This window comes from Talpa occidentalis, unplaced genomic scaffold, assembly GCF_014898055.3.
Source record: "Talpa occidentalis isolate TD23 unplaced genomic scaffold, MPIMG_talOcc4v2.1 talOcc4.16, whole genome shotgun sequence".
NCBI lineage: Eukaryota > Metazoa > Chordata > Mammalia > Eulipotyphla > Talpidae > Talpa > Talpa occidentalis.
In genome coordinates, this window is record NW_023601653.1 from 73,375,122 (window position 1) to 73,396,466 (window position 21,345).

The 21,345-nt window shown below is 38.5% G+C and overlaps 1 protein-coding gene and 1 pseudogene across 2 annotated transcripts in view; one reads left to right on the forward strand and one right to left on the reverse strand.

Moving 5' to 3' along the window:
* Positions 1–20,024, reverse strand: part of KDM5A (lysine demethylase 5A) — an 80,222-nt gene extending 60,198 nt beyond the window's left edge. Inside the window, exons 1-6 of one of the 2 annotated variants that reach the window (XM_037514585.2) lie at positions 19,410–19,684; positions 16,938–17,015; positions 15,314–15,436; positions 7,485–7,655; positions 5,484–5,618; positions 76–181 (exon numbers count right to left, since the gene is read on the reverse strand). In XM_037514585.2, the coding sequence (XP_037370482.1) occupies positions 76–181; positions 5,484–5,618; positions 7,485–7,655; positions 15,314–15,436; positions 16,938–17,015; positions 19,410–19,574 (778 nt within the window). In that variant the 5' untranslated portion in view covers positions 19,575–19,684. Of the gene's footprint in view, positions 1–75; positions 182–5,483; positions 5,619–7,484; positions 7,656–15,313; positions 15,437–16,937; positions 17,016–19,409 lie in introns of both variants that reach the window. The other variant, XM_054696544.1, reaches the window with a different exon arrangement.
* Positions 8,656–9,624, forward strand: LOC119248149 (heterogeneous nuclear ribonucleoprotein A1-like; annotated as a pseudogene).
* Positions 20,025–21,345: the final 1,321 nt, after the last annotated feature.

Sequence of the window (21,345 nt, forward strand, 5' to 3'; positions counted from 1 at the left end):
ATCCCAAGGCAGACTGCAATTTATCATTTGAATCTCATAAACCATTTCTTTTCATGATCAAATAACAGATTTTACCTTCTTTATCTTTTGTTCCCATTGTCAGGCCCACAACTTTAGGACCTGCCCCAAAAATTCGAAGTTTCTTCAGTTCCGTGTTTCTAGTCACTTCTCCAGATTCTGACTAAAAAATAATAAGCAATGTTCACATTAATCCAATTATTTTAATAATAATTTAGTTTCTCATCCAATAAAAATTTTAAGATACTCTTCAAAATAAAGGAAAAAATTATGATTTCTTCTCTAAATCCATTTGGTACCTCATTACAAGAGTAGAACAGTAACCAAAGCACTATGCAACATCCAGATTCCACAAAGAAAATGTACCTTTCATAAAAGCAGAGTAGAAAATTTGGTTCTGTCCAGAAACAGACACTACTGATAGTAGCTGGCATAGTACTGATAGTTAATTCAATAGAAATCTCCACTTCTAACTTGATAAATATTCATCTGTGATTAGAGAATATGCCTATCTCAGGAGATGAGCAGAGAATGTCCAAAGCCAATGACACCAATGTCATTTCTTGATCTCACTAGGGGTGGGAATGTTATTCTGGTCTAGCCAATGCAACATAAAGGAGGTATACTTGGAACTTCTGAGAACCAGGATTCCTGAGATAGATGGCTGATTACACCTCTATCACATGGCAAGAAAACAGTGAGTGTTTCTGTGCTGCAGAGTAAGCACTCAAAAACTGGTGAAGACAAGTCAAACTGATACATGAAGGTTTCCATCTTCTAATAAAAGATAAAGTTTCTCAAAGAGTAAGTCCTTTGTCCCAACTTCCTTCCCTACTGCTAGGACACTGAGTCTGGTGAAAGCATATTGCTGGACTCTGCAACAGCCACAGTGCAAAAGGAGGAGATATAGCAACACACTGAAGAAAGCAAGGTAGAAAGATGAGAAAAGACTGGGTGTTTAACAGCAATGAAAATTGGGATACCAACCCTAGAACTACCCAAGTGAAAAACTGTCCTCATGTGAAAATTGTGGTGTTAATGTTTAAAAGTTACTGTCCTCTGGCATTCTGTAACTTGAAAATGAGAGCATCCTGATATACAAGTGTTATTACATCTTTAATTTAGATGGACCATATTCTCAGACTACAGATTAAATAACCAAAATTTATTTGAAATACACTTTATCAATAAGAATAAAAATAAACCAGGATAAAAAACCAACTTTGTACATATATCAATTGTGTACATATATCAATTGTTACCCTAGACTACTGAAAGATCCTATCAGAACCAAACCAAGCAAAATGGCATTTCAAAACAAACTTTTGTAGAAGGATTTTGTTATACTAAGTATCAACCTCTACAGTTAGCTCAAAGAGAAACATAACACTGCACATACTTTACCACTATTAAAGCAAAATACACAAAACATAAGCTATATATTAAATATATATATAGTATGTACCATATCAAAGTATTTTAATCCTCACAACTACCTTTCAGACAGTAAGTTCCAAAAAATTGAAATAATAAAACATCTTTAGAGCTATTAAAATGAAATCAGACATAACAAAATAAAAAATCAAAAGACCCTTTCACCTGGAAACTTTTAACTTTCTATTAAAAAATGATAATAAAAATACTATACATCAGAATCTCTGGGACAAATTAAGGCAGTTTTAGAGTCTTAACTATATCAATCAAAACAAAAGATTAGAAATAAATGAATTACCAACCAACTCAAAATGCAAGAAAGAATTACAACATAAACCAACAGAACTTTATTGTGTTGGATTAGGCTGGAATTTCAGTATGAACTGAAAATTTTAAAACCATAATAAAAAAAATATTATTTCCTGGTCCTGACCATTAAAAGGGCCTGCAAGCAATGGTGTCCTACTAGGAACAAGCACACCTTGCACTCAGATCTTGGCTTCTAAACACTTTCACACTAAGGAGAGCCAGGATTCCTGGAAGAAATGGGTGATTATACATCTATGGCAGGACAAGAAAGTAATGAGCCTTTTGCGCTATAAAGTAAATGTTTCAAAACTGAAGGTAACATGTCAAAATAACACATGAATGAGCTTTAAAGGGCTCACATTAGCCAAACTTGGTAAAATTTATCAAAAAAGGAATAAAAGGTGGTAACAGATTTTAAGACATATCAAAAAATCATGATCTATATATAGTGACACCAAAAAAAGACGGGTCAGTCATGGTTCCACAGATTTATACAGTCATCAAACTTCATCAAACTGCACACTCAAGATAAACATATCCTACTGTATAAAAAAATATATCAAGAAAAAGTGTGGGAGGAATGAGTAATCTTCCTTAGACAAAAACACTAGTAAGTGTAGATGCAAAGACAGAACTAGAAAATCACCCATTTGGCAAGCACTAACATGACAGCTAGTTCAGGCAAGAATCACTTATGGAGTTTAAAACCACTGGGCAAAATGTAACTGGAAAACAAGTTATTCACACCATCTTATGGTTTATACTGATTGATTTTATCCCAAAGAGAACAAAGATATCTACTAGAATAACAGACTTCATTCTAATGTATAAATATGTTAAGGGTTTGGTAATTCTTGAAATAGACAAAATTGCAATCCCAACTTTCAAGGAACTCTCTCTAGTGAGATCACAGATGAAAAAAAAATTACAGTAAAGGATGTGATAAAGATAAAAAGAAATAGGATACAATTTTCATATCTTGTGTTTTCTTGCTGGAGAAAATTACTAGATTCTTGGTGTCACTGTCACCAAGTTATTGATAGAAAATATTAAAGATGGCCTCCCTGGTAGCACAGGGGTTAAAGTCTCAGCTCGATCAAGCTATTGCCAGCCACTGCTGCATGAATTCGATTCCCAGCCAGGGAGCCAACCCACATGGCTCAGACCTCTCCTGTCTCACCTGCTTGCTGCTCCCCTCAGCAGTGTATTTCAGTAGACCCATCTGTTCTTGTTCCCCACTCTGTCTCTGACGAATCTTCTCAGCCACCCCCGCCCCGCCCCCTGGCCTACACCCCAGGTTCTTTTATGCATAAATAAAAATAAATCTTAAAAAATAAAATATTAAAGGAAAAACAGACTTAGAAGAGTTGATGGTAATATTTGAGATGTAATGATTTTAGCATACTTATGTCGTGGCCACCAAGGAATACATACATAGACACATACAACCCTCTAATGAACAAAAAAGAAACCTGGATGAATGTCAATATATATTTTAGAGTTCTGAGTAACAGGCAGTAATTAAAAGCACAGGATACGTAAGACAGCTAGAAAGAGCGAACACAGGAAAAGACTGAAAATATCACACACAAGGTAGAGAAAAGATTACTGAGGAGTGCTCAGAGAATGAAAATCAAGAGTAACAGAAACTGAAGAAAAACCAAGTTAATCATATTTCGAGGAGGACTTAGTGACCATTTAATTGTATACATGATCAGAGATGAAAGGATGTATGCAATGTAAAGGGTTCTTTTCATTTGCGTTAGCATTTGAGAATTACTCAGTGGTAACAGGGCAGTTTCAGTGAAATTAACTCTAACTTAGGTTACAGAGTATAAAAAAACTAAACAGATACGGAGGAAACTAAGACAATAAAGACTTTTTCAAGACACTTCTTCATGAAAAGAGGTATAGAGCAAGGCACTATCTTGGAAGAAGGCTAGTATTTTTAAGATGATAGAGACTTGAATACACTTATGTGGGGATATGAGAAACATAGCAGACAGGAGGGGGAGGAGATAAAGATTTCACAACTGATTTATTGAATCACTAAAGCAGCCTAAAAGAAGGGAAGTGGCAGGATTATCCTTGGAGAGAAAGGTACACTTTCCCCAAAGTCATAGCAGAGACTAAGCATAAATACCAACAGTTCTGTGTATGGGACAAGAAACTGAAGTTCTATCAGAAAGCCTTTGTGTTCTGAAATAGAAGACTGAGAAAGAAAGGCAGGCAAAGAAAAAAGTAGTTAAAATTACATTGTCAGTTGAAAAAATTTTTAATTACAAATTCTGAAATGGTTCTAGTTTCTAACTGATATAAACCAATCTAACAACAGTCACAATTATTACAATGGGTAAAAGTACACTATGTGGTCCCTATTTTTTTTTTTTTTTTTTGTGGGACCCTCGCCAGCAGCAGGGGAATGAACCGGCGCTGCAGAGGCTACGGGCAGCCTCACAGCCCAGTGCTCAACCGCTGCGCCACCAGGGGAGGCCCTGTGGTCCCTATTTGTATATGAAGAAATGCATTTAGAAAAAAGCAGGACTTTTTCATGGTTTCAAAAGAACATTAAAAGGGATTGCATCACAAGCTAGTAACTGGTTAGATGTGCAGGGTCACTTGGGGCAACTCTTCAAAGAGCCTAGTCATCAAGTATCTAAGGTCTTAAAATAGAATTATCACTATATACCCAAAGATGATCAGAAATTCTGAAATCAAGCACTGTATTAAAAATCACTTAATGACTAAACTGGAGTTTACTAACTTAGAGTAAGGCTGTAACTTTGCAATGAATTTCCATTAAATTTAATTCCCATCCAAAACACCTTCTTTGCTGGTATCAAAGTACCTAAGACACTAAATTATTAATCAGGTTATTCAGTGAGCACAAACTAAGAACAAGGAAAACAGATAAGGCATGAAAGAGAGATAGCCCCTGAGTTCTAGAAAAACAAGATGAAGTATCACCAGCTTGCCTCTCTGGTGACGGAATTACTCAACCCAGATCCAGTGTCTCTTGTTAATAGTAGGCTATCTTCTTTTCCAACTGCTACTTTCAATGTGAATTTTTCCCATTCTTATAATATACTGCTTCATTAGATGTGTTAAAGTCAATGATTAGGATCCAATTAAGATGCTATTGCAGTTCATTGTTATGTTAAAAGAACTTTACCTCATATTTCTAAGGATACCTCACTGTCCTTGTTTACAGACATGTCTTTACTAAAAACCTTAAAAAGAACAACCTTGAGGACCACAAAGAAATGGGACGAGTAAAAAAAAGGGGAGGGGAGGAGGCAAAAAAGAAATTAAGGCATTTTCTTTTGATGCATTCATTAGGCCAAGAAATTATTTTAGGTTACAAGAACACTACAGAAGTTACACTGGCACTAAGAAACTTATACTCTGGTTTTCAAAGGAATAATAAGTGAAAAAACCCACTCTTTCTCACTCCTCTCACATCTGCTAACCACAAAAATAAAATGTACTCAGACTTTATCAGAATATCTATGAAACTGGTGCTACAGTATCCAGAGTTACTCTGATTTGTCATCCCTATCAAAAACAGCTCAACACTGATGGAGCTTTCAAAACCAAACCAGACTGAATGAAAGTTCTCCAAGTTTTAAAGAACAATATGTGAAAGGGTCATAACCAGATAACTGTTCTGCACCATGAGTGCATTTAACACTCCTGTTAAAACGGCCTTTGGGTGTTGATACCTGAGACTTGACACGTCTTGTTCTCTTCGGCAGAGTGTTCATTCTCGTGCCCGGCTCTGGGGAAGTTTGGACATCAGTGCCAAGAACCTCGGGCTCCACTTTTTCCTTAAGATCTAAATTAGGCATTTGTACACCCTAAGAATCAGAGCACAGAAGAGAGCAGATTCACTGATAACCAGATTTAAGAATTAGTGGGGAAAAAAAGAAATTTCCAATAAATCTCTACAACTACATGAAACCAGACAACAATTCTCCCACTGCACTAATTCAAGAATCCCTATCAAAATCCTAGCAACTTCTATTGTAGAAATTGAGAAACTGATCCTAAAAGTTTGTGGAAATGCAAATTGTTTGGTTATGGGGGAGGGGGGAACAAGGCTGGAGGATTCCCACTACTAAATATCAAAACTTACTACAAAGCTATAGTATTCAACACAGCATGGTACTGCTATAAGGGTATATATGTAGATAGATAATAGATCAAAGAACAAAACAGAAGCCAGAAATAAACTCAACATATTTATAGTCAACTGATTTTCAACAAGGGTGAAAGGTGAGAAAAGGGTGGTGTTTTAGACAAATGATACTGATACAACTAGACATTCATATACCTCTTCTTGCTCCCAAAATACACATATGCCTTTACCTCATACTACACACACAAAATAACTCAACATGAATTAATGACCTAAATATAAAAGCTAAAACAAAGAAGAAAATATTTGTGACTACAGATTAGGAAAAGATTTCTTAGATATGACACCAGAACACAATCCACAAGGACAGGGGAGATTGATATATTATACTTCCAATAGACAGCATTATAAAAATGAACAGATAAAACACAGAGTAGAAGAAAATATTTGTAAAATCACATAGCTGACAAAGGACTTGTATCCAGAATATACAGCAAACTTTTAAAGTAAGTATAAGATGACATTCAACCCAATAAAAATAATTTGTAGAGACATATCATCAAGAAGATATATAACTGGCTAATATGGCACATGAAAAGAGGCAATTAAAATCACAATGAGGTACCATTACACACCCACTAAAATGGCTAGAAGCAAAAAAATTGACCAAGTGTTGACAAAGATGTGGAGAAACTGGAAATCTCTACATTACTGGTGGGGAATGTAAGATGGTTCAGCCAATTTAGAAAACATTTTGGCAGTTTCTTGAAGAGTTAAACATAAACTTACCATAAAACCCAGCAATTCCACTCCTAGGTATCTACCCAAGAGAAATGAAAACGTATGTCCACACACAGACTTGTACATGAATATTCATATAGAATAGTATCACTCCTAATAGCCATAAACTGGAAACAATCCAACTGTCCATCAACTGGTAAATGGATACACAACATGGTATATCACTACAATGGAATAGTATTCAGCCATAAAAAGGAATGAAGGAATCCTAAAACATGAATGAACCTTGCAAGCATTAGGCTAAACCAAAGAAGCCATACGCAAAAGCATTTTTATCGATGTGAAATTTCTTGAAAAGGCAAAACTACAGCATCAGAAAGTAGATCAGAAGTTGTATGAGTCTGCGGTTAGAAGCAGGAACTGACCTCAACCGCAAAGAAATCTTGGGGGGCTAATGGAGTATTCTAAAACTGGTATGCAGTGGCTGTTTTGTAAATGTATAATTAAAGCTTACTGACTATGTAGCCATAATGCATGAATTTGATGGTACATAATTACACCTCAATAAAGCTATTAAAAAATATACAAACCCAAGAGAAGGAATTTTCCACAAAGATGAGGTTATGAGAATTTATTTTAAGTAAGAAAACATCCTGTATTTACATCAGTCTTTATCTCATAAACCACCAAAAATAGCTGATTTTTAAACTATGCTTGCTCCCCCAAATTTCTAGAAAAACTGCTATGTAAAGCCATCTGCTAACCCATAAAGGTCAATACAGTCTTAAGCTTCTAACTTCAGAGATTAGATTTATCCAGTTCTAAGAAAAATGATGCGTCTCACCATAAGACTGACACCAGATTGAAAAAGTTCATATGGGTAGAGAATTCTTTCATAGTGTGACTTCAAAAGAGATCCAGTTCCTTTTCCTGGCAGATATCCCAAGCGGCTACCCACTTTAGACCATTTCTTCTCTTTGGTAACCATTTCAAAACCTCCTTTGCTGGCAACAATCTGAAAAGAAATAAAAATTATTTAGGGAAAGAAGGCAGATTCATGTAATCTGACACTACATCTTGTCTGGTAAATACAAAAATTATTCTGGGCCTTGGGCCTTCCTGGTGGCACAAGGGGTTAAGCACCACACCATGAAGCAATTTGCAGCCTCTGCAGCACGAGTTCGATTCCCGGCCAGCCAGGGAGATGACTCACATGGCAAAACTGACCTCTCCAGTCTCGCCTGCTGCTCCCCTCAGCAGTGTATTTCAGTCAGTCCACTTTTCTGTTCCCCACTTTGTCTCTGGTAAATCCTCTCATCCCCCACACCTCTAGCCTGTCCCCCAGCTCTTGAACATATAAATAAATCTTTTAAAAAAAAATTATTCTAGGCCTAGATGTCATCATCCCTCCCAGTATCTTCAAAACTGAAACCTGTCACATGAATTTACCCTTTGTACATTATGTACCTTGAGAAAATTATACATATTTGTACTCTATTATCTTCAAGAAACTCAAAATATTAAATACGAATTAAAAATAGACACAAAATAAATATTCTACACAGCCCAAGATAAACATAAATTAGAAAGTATATTACAAAATATACTAAATTTATGGAACTTACAAAAAAAATGCTAAGCAAGCAATGGATTCAGAAGATATTTTGAAAAACAGACTATAATTCTTCAAAAGAAGAAAAGTTTTATATGGCACATTATAAAGGAATGCTGAGGAAAGATCAGATTACTAGAATGTAGCACAGAAAGTATTAAGGTAGAAGAAATGAGATAAAATGGTCCATTTGGCTGAACGCTCACATCAAACGAGGCATTGCATAGACTATACATATACCAAGGTCTACTACCTTCTGAAGCTGATATTGTACATCTCCCACTCTGAAATATAGCTGATTTCACCTGACAAGATTGAAGAGGATGATGACATAGTTTTTGAACTGAAAAGAAATTTTCCTCTTTGAGTATACATTGCTGTATTTTACCATAACAGCTTAAAAATGGCTTTGTGCTCAAGGAAACCACCAAGCAAGCATCTGCCATCATGTCTAAGTCAGTCTCCCAACAAGCAGTAACAGCTACAGAAGCTCTTCATTGACGGTTTAGGCTTTAAAACAAGCGAGTCAAGTCTGAGAAGCCATTCTGAACAGGGAAATGCTCACAGACTGTGCGGTAATGAGATCCAAACACCAAGTGATCCAGAGGCTTTGGGTTTGTCACGTATGCCACCATGGTGGAGGTGGACGCAGCTGTGACTGCAAAGCTACACAAGCTGGATGGAAGATTTGTGGAACCAAGAGTCTCAAGGACCTTGGTGCCCACTTCACTGTGAAAGATTTTTACTGATGGCATTAAAGAAAACACTGAAGAACAGCACCTAAAAGATTATGAACAGTATGGGAAAACTGAAGTGATTGAAACCATGACTGACCAAGGCAGTGGCAAGATGAGAGGCTTTGCTTTTATAATTCAATGTCTATGACTCTGTAAACAAAGATATCAATGAGAAACACCATACTGTGAAAGGCCATGATTGTGAAGTAAGGAAAGCCCTACTTTAAGCAAGAGATGGCTAGCACTTCATCCAGTCAAAGAGGCTAAAGAGGTTCTGGAAACTTTAGTGATGGTGGTGGAAGTAGTTTTGGTGATAATGACAACTCTGGTCACAGAGGAAACTTCAGTGGGCAAAGTGGCTTTGGTGGCAGCCATGGTAGTGGCAGATAGGGTGGCAAGGGGGATGGTTAAAATGGATTTGGTAATGATGGAAGCAACTCTGAAGGTGGTAGAAACTATAGTGTTTTTGGCAATTACAACAATCTTCAAATCTGAACCAATGAAAGGAGAAAACTTTGGAGGCAATAGTTCTAGCCCCCGTGGTGATGGAGGAGAATACTCTGCGAAATCAGAAACAAAGTTATAATGGTTATGAGGGTTCCAGTAACAGCAGCTAGGGCAGTGGCAGGTTTTAATTAACTGCCAAGAAACAAAGCAAGGGAGGATACCCAAAAAAAGTGACAGGGAAGCTAAAGGTAAGTTACAACAGATATGCGAACTCAGCCAAGCACAGTGGTAAGAGGGCCTAGTTGCTACTAGTAAAGCATGTTTTAGATAATACCATATGTATGGGCAAAAACTGTATTTGTGAATAACTGTGTAACAGGTTATTTTAGTTTCTTTTCCAGGGAAAAGTACAAAGCATTCCAACAAGGGTTTTGTACCCATGCTGTTACTACTAAATGTAACAGTCTGATCATGATGCTGAATGTCTTTTAAAAAAGTTGATAAAAATTGAAAGTAGAAATTACCATATTATACAGCAATTTCAACTCTAAAGTGTATGCTCAGAACCACCAAAACCAGGGATTCCACTAAATAAATACACCCCAATACTTACAGCATCAATAATCCTAATAGCCAGAAGACCGTGACAACTCAAATGTCCACCAAGAGATGAATGGATAAACAAAATGTGGTACAGACATACAATGAAATATTATTAAATACGAATTTATTTTAAAAGGGATAAAGTTCTGATACAAATGGATAACATGAATGAATTCTGATATTATGCAAGTGAAATAAACCAAACACAAAGAAAAGGATGAATATTATATGGTTCCACTTATACGAGATACCTAGATATAAGCTAATTAATTCATAGAGAAAATATAATAGAGCAAGGAGAGTTCTGGAAATAAATATTATTGATGAGTTGGTTCAACATTTTTTTTCTCAAAGATTTATTTATTTATGCATGCAAGAACTGGGGTAACAGGCCAGAGGTGTGGGGGGGTGAGAGAATTCACCTGAGACAGAGTGGGGAACAGAACAGGCAGACTGACTGAAATACACAGCTGAGGGAAACAGCAGGCAAGTCAGGAGAGGTCTGCCACGCCATGTGGGTAGCTCCCTGGCAGGGGATCAAACTCGTGCTGCAGTGGCTGCAGATAGCTTCATAGGTTGCATCTTAACCCCTTGCACCACCAGGGAGGCCCTGGTTCAACATTTGGAATGTACTTAATGTCTGTCATTAAACTTCATACATTGAAATGGCACATTTTAAGTTCTGCATATTTTACCACAATTTTTTAATAAAAGCTAAGAGAGCATGAACTTTAAGAGACGATTATCGGAGCTCAAAATAGTTCTGCTACTTAATGTATGATCTTGGGTAAATTATATAACTGGTATCTCAGATTCCCTCACTATTAATAAAACATTAATAGTAACAGTAGCTACACCTCATAATGAGGCTGTTGTGAAAACAAATAAAAAAGACAAGAAACTCATCAGGATAAAGTGCTGTATCAGGCCTCCCTGGTGGCGCAAAGGGTTGGGATACAACCAATGAGGCTATCCGCAACCTCCGCAGCACAAGTTCAGTCCCCAGCTGGCCAGGGAGCAGCCCACAGGGCGCAGCAGACCTCTCCTGACTTGCCCACTGCTCCCCTCAGCAGTGTACTTCAGTCAATCTGCCTGTTCTGTTCCCCGCTTTGTCTCTAGTGAATCCTCTCACCCCCCTCCCACACCTTTGCCCTGTACCCCAGCTCTTGTATGCAAAAATAAATCTTTAAGGAAAAAAGTAAGTGCTGTATCAATGTCAGTTACCACATTACAAATGTGGTAAGCAGTCAAGTGGGAGGTATACGTGCTAGATAAGTGAAAGGAATGTGTTAAACTCTCACACTCTAGGATGCTATAATAATGAACTTACAGCCAAAGCAAAATTTCCCTCCAGTGGATTATCTGAAAGCACAGTATAAACACAAGTTTATGTGCACAAGAACTGAACACATCTCTAATTTTTTGGCTTCTCTTATCACACCCTCAAAAAAAGAGCCCCATCTACTAAGAGTTAACCAGAAGAAATTTATAAAAGAAAAATATTTTTCAGACTTTGTAGTGCAGAGGAAGACAAAAGAAAGGTTTAGACAGACCACTCTTCGGAAGCAAATGATTAAGAACATCTTTCATTCATCTCTTTCTAGTGCTTCTAAAACTTTCAGTCACCGTTCTAGGTATTTGAGTTATACCTAGTGAATAAAACAAGATCTTTGCCCACAAGGAGCTTACATAATTGGGAAAAGACTGACAATGAACATAATACGTAAATTTTAAGTGATAAATCCTATGAAGAAATCAAAAAGAGAAGTGAAAAAGCCTCACAAGTACCAGAACAAAGGTAAACAAAAGTATTAAACAGTCACAAAAAGTCTCATTATAAAAGTAAAGTTTGGAGGCCTCCCCTGCTGGCACAGCAGTTGAGCATTTATAAACCATGCCCTGGTGGTGCAGGGCTGCGAGGCTGCCCGCAGCCTCTGCAGCGCCGGTTCGTTCCCCGGCCGCCGGCAAGGGTCCCACAAAAAAATAAAATAAAATAAAATAAACCATGCCCTTTAAATGCTATTGTGGGGCCTCCCTGGTGGCACAAGGGGTTAAGCACCGCACCATAAGGCAATCCGCAGCCTCTGCAGCATGAGTTCGATTCCCGGCCGGTCAGAGAGCAACCCACGTGGCAAAGCAGACCTTTCCTGTCTCGCCCGCTGCGTGCCTCAGCAGTGAATTTCAGTCAGTCTGCCTGTTCTGTCCCCCACTCTGTCTCTGGGGAATCCTCTCACCTCCCACATCTTTGGCCTGTACCCTAGCTCTTGTATGCATAAATAAATAAATCTTAAAAAAAAAGCTATTGTGGCATGCACTTAAATTTAAAACAACGATGACAAATCTTAATCAGACGATCAAAAAGTAATGTCAATCAAAGCCAAATCTTTAATGCAATGAAAAACTAACAGTTTTGACAGACATGAAGTAGCAGCACTCTTCTACCTAAAAGTTCTCTCTCAAAACTCCACCAAAATGACAATAAAAGAAGAAAAAGGAATACTCCCAAAAGAACAAAACCAAGAGGTAATTAAAAAAAAAAAAAAAAAAAAGACAAGCACCTGCAACGAAAGAAAACCAAGGAAAAGCTGCAACACAGAACCTGGAAAGGCTTAAGAAATGGAAGTAGCAGCTTTAAATGAGGGATGGCAATGCAGAGAACAAGATTGGTTGAAAACGCCTACTAAGACAATTAGACCTCCCTTCTGCCTGTTCTGCTCCCCGCTCTGGCTCAGGTGAATTCTCTCACACTCCCGCGCTTCTGACTGTACCCAGTGCTTGTATAAATAAATAAATAAATCTTAAAAAAAAAAAAAAGGACAATTAGACCTCCTTCAGTAAGCACACCTAGACAACTATTCCTCTCCAAATCGAACAAAAGACTAGAGATTTATTCTCGAGAGAGTTGGAAAAGGAGACTCTGACCTAAGAAAGAAACAAGTAAGCAAACTAGAAGATCTAATTAGCCTAATAATCTAACAACAGGCTATTAGTCTAATAAACAGTAAGAATTGAAAAAGAGAGAATATATAAACGGAAGAAAATTACCAAAGAAATAGTACAAGTTATAAGACCTGAAAAACATAAGTTATCAGAATAAAAAGGTTATCAAAGGCAATAAAAACACTGAATGAAAATAAATACCAATGCATATCACTCAAGGCACTGGGAATAAAGATTAGATTTTATGTCCTCAAGAAAAAGAAAATCATGAAGGATAAAAAATATGGTATTATCCTTCTTAACAGTAACACTGGAAGCCAGAAAATTATGCAGTAAAGCTTTCTAAGTACTAAAGCAAAATAATTTATAATTTCCACTTCTAAATCCCACCAAACTACCAATAAAGTGTGAGAATATTTTCAGAGAAGGCCCTAAAAAAAATTACAACCATTTATCTTCTTGCTCATAGGAATATATCAAGTAACAGTCAGACTTGAAACAAGGAGAGAAGCAAAGGGAATTCTCAGAATGGTAAGAGTGAAAGGAAATCGCAGGCTGGCTGTCTGGATTGAAGCAGGAGACAGAACTCCAAAGGAATGGCTCCAAAAAGAAAATAAAATTGATAGGCTGATGAAGAAACACACACTGAGCAATTTATACTTCTACTGGAAAATCTGACAATAAATCTTGAAGGTTACAAAGAAAATTCACAAAATGCCAAAAGGGAAGATTATTAACTCTAAGGAAAATAAAAAACTGGTACATGGAAACATAGTACAAAAACAGGTACAAATAATAAGCATTTTTACACAGTCACAGTAATGATTTTTGATTAACCAAAAATTGATCTAAATCCCTAAAAAAGGGATGGGGGCCTGAGAATGTCAGAATTTATATTTCTTATACCTACTGCTCATCTCTAAAAGTAAAAAAAAAAAAAAATTTCAAACTGAAAAAATGAATAGCAAAATGAGACCATTACTTGGAAATATGGAAACTAAATCAGAAACAAATCAAAGAACTGAAAAAATATTAGCTCTGAAGAATGGCAATGGGAGTGAAGAGGTAGAGAATTCTGATTTTCATGAAAGGTTTTTAAAAAACGTACTGATGTAAAAAAAACTTTAAGGGCTAAAATGAACACACATTCCTTGCTACAGTGGTTCTAAACAGTGATTGTAAAATTCCATTAAATTGGGGAGTGGCCCTGGTGGCGCAGCGTTTGAGTGCTGGGTTGCGAAGCTGCCCGCAGCCTCTGCAGCGCCGGTTGGATCCCCGGCCGCTGGAGTAGGGTCCCACAGAGGAAGGTCCCACGTGGTGCGCAGACCTCTCCTGTCGCCCGCTGCTCCCCTCAGCAGTGTGCTTTGGTCCTTCTGCCTGTTCTGCTCCCCGCTCTGGCTCTGGTGAATTCTCTCACCCTCCCGCGCTTCTGACTGTACCCAATGTTTGTATAAATAAATAAATAAAAATAAATTAAAAAAATAAATTGGGGAGTGGGTAAACTGGGTAAAGGGGATCAAACTGTATGGTGGTAGATGGAAATAAGACTTTTGGTGGCAATTATAATATATACAAAATGACAAATTATGATGTCACATACACTTGAAATCTAAAAAAACCTTGGAATTAAATTCCAAGTAACATATTTTATTATCAAAACTAATCACCAGGATTAACAGAAAATGATTTAATCAAAACAAAACGTGGGGCCTCCCTGGTGGTGCAAGGGGTTAAGGTGCAGCACTTTGAAGCTATCCACAGCTACTGCAGTACAAGTTCAATCTCCGGCCAGGGAGGTAACCCACATGGCACAGCAGACCTCTCCTGTCTTGCCCGCTGCTCTCCTCAGCAATGTATTTCAGTCAATCCGCCTTTTCTGGTCCCTACTCTGTCTTGGGTGAATCCTCTCATCTGCATCTCTAGTCTGTACCCCAGTTCTTTTTTTGTACCCCAGTTCTTGTATGTATAAAAAAATAAATCTTTAAAAAAAAAAAAAAAAAAAATAAAAAAAAAAAATAGGGAAAAAGATGTCAAGCTCAACAGAGGACATTACACACGATAATATTCGTAGCTTGATGCTATTAGTAGTAACCTACATTAATAGATTGTGTAGCACAAAGCATAATCTGAGTAGTCATTAAATTTCTTAAAAATTATAAAACAGATTTTAATGATAACCTTGAGATGTGTCATTTTATTTATTCATGCCTGCATTTCAATGTCAAACAAATCCTATAGTACAAGCAATGTTTCCCATAAGTTTATTTGAAATACCTAAATTTCATAAGTTCATTAGTCTCTGCTCCAATTTCTAAATGAAGTACAAAGCCTCACCTTGCTCAGTGCATACAGATCCAAGATTTTTCTCTCTACCACAGGAATCTTCAAAGTAGATCCTTGAAGTTCCCAAAATTTTGCTAGTTGATCCAAGAAGTCCAGTCTCACTCTGGTCATTGCCTAAGAGTATTAAAATTAAATCAGAACTAGGCTGAGAATAACTGAGTTTTACCCAAAACAGATACTCATTTACCTTAAGAAATGCAGAGACTTTTCATTATTGCTTAGGTTGTAAAATAAACCAATAATAAAAAGGAAAAATACTTTTAATATACTTTTGTCACTCAGATAAAAAGTTACTTTAATATATGGAAAATGTTCTATTATTAACCAACTCAATTTTTTTGGTAAAAGCTGGCTCAACTTTAAGTTAGCAGATAAAATTTAGTAAAATGGGTAATTATCTCTCCAAGTATTCCAAGTCAGTCATTTCATCTATAGATAATCATATACATACTTTAACTTCACCAACTCTATGCCCCACTGATTCTAAAATACCTCATCAAGTATCTAAATATAAGAGACTAAGGGAGGAATGTATAGATTAAAACCTAAAAAAATAAAACTTGGGGGTCTCCCCGGTGGCGCAGCGGTTGAGTGCTGGGCCGTGAAGCTGCCCACAGCCTCTGCAGCGCTGGTTCGATCCCCAGCCGTTTCAGCAAGGGTCCCACATGGTACGCAGACCTCTCCTGCCACACCCGCTGCTCCCCTCAGCAGTGTATTTCATCAGTCTGCCTGTCCTGTTCCCCACTCTGGCGCTGGTGAATTCTCTCACCCTCCCGCACATCTCGCCTGTACCCTGGTTCTTGTATAAATACAATAAATCTTTGGGGGGGGACCTTTGCAAGCTAGATTTTTGGGGTAGAATTTTAAGAATTGTTCCCAAAGAACACAGGAGGCAAAAATTTTCTGACGTCAATAAAAAATTAGAGACTATCTGTCAAAAACCATGTTATCGCAATTAAAAAAATTCTTTTGGTTTTAGTACAATAAACATGGAAGAAAGTAGGAGTTAAAAATTACAGGTTTCGGGCCTCCCCGGCGGCACAGCGGTTGAGCGCTGGGTTGCGAAGCTGCCCACAGCCTCTGCGGCACTGGTTCGATTCCCGGCTGCTCCCCGACCACCAGAGGAGGGTCCCACATGGCGTTCAGACCTCTCCTGCCGCCCGCTGCTCCCCTCAGCAGTGTACTTCGGTCCTTCTGCCTGCTCTGCTCCCCGCTCTGTCTCTGGTGAATTCTCTCACCCTCCCGCGCTTCTGACTGTACCCAGTGCTTGTATAAATAAATAAATAAATAAATAAATAAATAAATAAATAAATAAATAAATAAATAAATGTCAACTGCTAGACATTGTGTTTAAAAAAAAAAAAAAAAAATTACAGGTTTCTGAATATTCCCACTGTGACAAACATGTCTAGAGATAGTTTTCCAAAATCCCAGCTAAGTGAAAAAGCTGCAATAACTACTATAAACAACTGTTTTTAAAAATCAGCAACTTCCATTCCATCACAATTAATACTAACTCTGAGCCCCAGTGCATGAGGTTCTCAAAGTTCTCCAACTGAAGCTTTCACATAATGAATCAATCAGGGGACAGAAAAGGCAATGAAACAACACTCACCTCAAGTTCATTCAGGCGCTGAACCCTGGGAGTGAAACGAAAGCTTTTTACTTCACAAGCAAATGGAGGCTGCCAATCCTAAACAGAAAAAAAAAACTGTTTCTAACATACTGGTATAAGCAAGGACTATTCATTCCCTTAATTTAAGGAATGAGTTGCCAAATATCACACAAAGATCAACTTAAAAGTTTTTTCATTGTAGAGACAGAGCAAGATTTTTTAGATAAAATACTTTTAATGACCTACCTCTAATATTCTAATACCAAAATTATTTTCCCTATAAAATTCTCCGCAAATCTCACTAGTCCCATTATTTACATCCACAATTCCGCTTTCCCCAATTACTCAAGTAAAATGCAACGCTTTCGTATATCACAGCAGTATCTAATTAACAGATGAGTTTACCAAATTGAAAAGAAACAGAATTTGTAACTAAAAAGAGTAAACTAAATGTTAAAAAGCAATTTTAACTACATATATAATTGGATGTTTTCTCATTCATGTGTGATATGACACAGCACTTTGCAGTCTAGGTTATATAAATGCTTTGTTCAAGATACAGCTTCTGTTCAAATATTTTTTTTAAAAAGACAACAAAGAAGCCCACAGAACAAGGAAAATTTTCAGATTGGAATTGTAGTATAACTGAAATGAAATAGCACATTTCAAGTAGGGTTCTAGAGAACATAATTTGGTTTGGACTAAATAATAGTAAACCCATTTAAAATGTGAGGTAGTCAAAATAATTGATCTTACTGTGAAGCCTAAAGAAATCCACCAATACTAAAATAAAATTCTGCTTCTAAACAAGATTAATTTTCAATAATAATGTTACAACTTTCTTTAAGTAATAAAAGTTATACATGTTTTTTAACCAAAAGAAACTTTTAATAAAATTTCTAATCCATAAAGGCAATAGAAAAAATGAAAATATGGTTTAAGAAAAACTTCAGTGCCTCAGGTTTTATCAATATTAATTTTGACAGAAAAAAGATTTAGATGAAGCTTTTGGAGGATTGTCACATAAATATGATTCACCATGGCTGCATGTGTTAATCCTGTGTTTGCCACTAATAATCTATAATCTTAAATTCATTCAGCATAATGGGAGTGGCATGTTTAAGTTTTAGAATCTGATCTAAATTCAAAACCTATTTTGTTTCTTGCCCAAGATCATATATTTGTTAAATTATTGAAGAACTGCCTCGCCTGTAAAATGAGACTTCATTTACCTTCAGGGCTTCAAAGAAAAACAAAAAGATCTGTTGGTGCTAAATTAGCTCCTCCCTCCTACCTAAATTTTTTTTTCTTTTTTTAAATAAACTGTAGTGCTGGTCATTATGGTAGATTGTGGTGTGCGCCAACAGTCTTCTAAATGCAACATCGGTAACAGTACTTAGCACTTTACTTTTACTACCAGACAGAACAAAAAGTGCCTCTGTATGAAGCACTAAGGGAATGGGGCCACAAACTTTAATGTGTATTAAAAATCATCTGCAAGTACTTGGCAGAAAAGTAGCTTCTAAAACTTTCATACCCAGAAACAGATTCTAGTCTGGAATCAAGGCTAAGGGATCTGCATTTAAACTGGCATTGGACTGACCCTGGTTTAGGTGGCCCAAGGACCATCAGCTGGAAAGCGATGAGTGAAGAAATTTTTTGACCTTGAGCAAACGAAACAAGGGACAGTATCTGTTTTTCTTACATTAAAGATGGAGGATTTTAATTAATCTATAGGGATACCCAGTTATTTGCAATTGCGGGTGTAAAAATCTTTGACCCATGGTTCCTTATAGCAACAGATTTCAATGTTTTCTTCCTTTTCAACGTTTTCAAGATTATTTTCTCGAATCATCTTCATCACTGACAAATTCTTTCTAACCGTCTGAATTTTTTAAACTAATGCTAACCCTTCTCTTCCCCCAGAAATCTTTTCCATCGCACCAGTAATCAGTTTGGGGGTTTTGTGTGGTGAGAGCATCCTAAGGGACAGTTAAGAGCTCCGATCACCGTTTAAGATACCTTAGCCCTGAAATGAGACTGCCAGATATTTAATAAATTGAGCATCACTGGGGCTTCAATAAAATAGCCAAGCGAAGGGCAATTTTTAACCATCTAACCACCATGAGGGCTGTCCCTGGGGCCAGGACATGTCCACGTCATGTCATAATACCTCAAACACCTTTTCGGCCAGCGAGAGGCCTGAAGTCTTTTGTTACCCAAATCAGAGAAGAAAAGTCTCAGTTCCCGAATTCAGGGTGGATAGGCCCAGAGTCACCAGTGTCTCGAGTTCAGGCGTACCCACATAACCCCGCAAGAGAAACCAAGTAAAAAAATCCAGAAATCTAGCGTCTAGTTGTGAAGAAAAGGAGAGTGAATATGAAAGACAGAGGGAGCGGGCAAGTTAGAGAAAACCAAGAGGATCGACTTCGCGGCTCTCCCTTCTCCCCTCTTCTCCTCAGACTCGGGTACCTTGGGCGGCCGGATTTTGCAGATGCCTGTTTTCTCCGCCAGAGGCCGGATGCGACCGATAAAGCTGAGCGGGTCCGTGAACTCCTCCCAGCTGGGCTCAAAGACCGGGCACTCCGGGGGTGGCACGAACTCCGCCGCGTAGCCCCCCGGCCCGACGCCCGCCATGGCGCTGCCCGGGGTGGGGGCCCGTCAGGGAACAGGTGGAGAAAGGCTGGCTGAAGCCCACCGAAACCCTTCAGGTCCCCTGACAGGGGCCGAAGCTCATCTTCTCGGACAAGAATTGCTCAACACAGGAACCCCAGAAACGCTTCCTCTTCTCGTTTGTTATTGTTTCCTTCGGGGCTTTTCCTCCCGGGGCCAGGACGCCTCCGGAAGTCGCAGCGCCGCCGTACCCCTCCGCCGACCCCAAACAGAATCCCTCCGCGGCGACGCGACGCCTCTCGGGACCGCCTTCCTCCTGCCTCCTTTTCTCACCAACCCAGTGTCGTGCCCTGACTCCTTGTTCGCGAAAGTTCCGCGCCGCCCGGCCGCTTCAGGCCGCACACGCCGCAGGCCCCACGACGCCTGTAGGAAACGCAGAGCGGGAGTAAGCGGACGGAGATGAAGAGCACGCGCGCTTCCGGCGCGGAGGAATGTGTAATGCGTCAGAGGTCAGAGGTTCTGCTTCCGGCGAGGAGGGCCCGGCTTCCCTTTGTGTATAAACGGACACGAAAACTAGCCGGGCCTAATCTCAGCCATCCTGCCTCCCTGGGGGGTTTCGTAGCATCCTTTGACCTGTTTGTTTGTCTTATTCTGCGTCTCTAACCTTTTCGGCATCTCTTATTTTTTTGGCCTTTTGACGGTATCCCTTTCGAAGAATCCTTCTTGGCCACTTTTTACACACCCCTCTCTCCCCCCCCCACCCCCGCGTCTCTATGACAGCAAGTTCCGATCGGACACCTCCCCCAAATCCGACAGGCTGGCTTTTGCCATCATTCAGGAATTGCTTTTCGTCCACATAGAAGCAACAGCTCTTGACTTTCTTTTCCAACATTGACAGCCCCTAGGTTTCTTAAACAGTGACCACTTTCTGTGGCACCACATACCCCATCATCTTTCTCAGTGTGCTGCAAATGTTATGGCAACTGATCTGAGTGATTATCAAAAATCTCCATGCCAGTGGCCATCTCCACTTGTTACTGTGGAGAATAACGTAGAAAGAACCGAAGGGAAAGAGGTGACTTGGTCGCTCTTAGGATGACATAATTGAAAGGAAGTTTGACTTCCCAGGGCTTTTTCTCATACTCCCAGTGCAATCTCAGCTACCTCCAGGACCTAAATTACCAGTTATGGCTGGTGACTCCCAGATATGTATTTCCTGCCTAGAGTTCCCTCCTGAGTTAAAAGCCAGTATATTTGTATCGCTATCCACTGGACAACTCCACTTGCTTAACTCAAAGCACGTTGGAGTCTTAGTGCCCCAGTTTTATTCAGCATTTCCATTTTCTATGAATGATTTCATCTACTCACTTGCCTGAGCCAGAATTCTAGAAATAATCCTTAACTCCTGCTCCCTTACTACCCATGTACAACTGTGTGTCAAGTTTAGAGATTCTACTAACTAAAAATCTTAAATCCACCCACCTCTTTCCAACCTCATTATCACTATCTCAATTTAAGTTCTCTCATCTGAACCACAAATCCCACTCTCAAATCCCACTTAACACAGTTGTCAGATTGCTAAAATTCATAATTCTTTTTGTCACTTTTCATGTCCAAAAGCAACAACTCCAAATTCCTTTATTATCTGCTGCCCTGCTCACAACTTTCATTTCTCATGTTTCATGTACTACATAAATTTTTGTGGTGGCTTTAATGAACCATGCTATCTTTCACCTCTGTCTTCACAGAGAGTTTCCTCTATCCGGAACATATTTATACTCTCCTGACACACCCT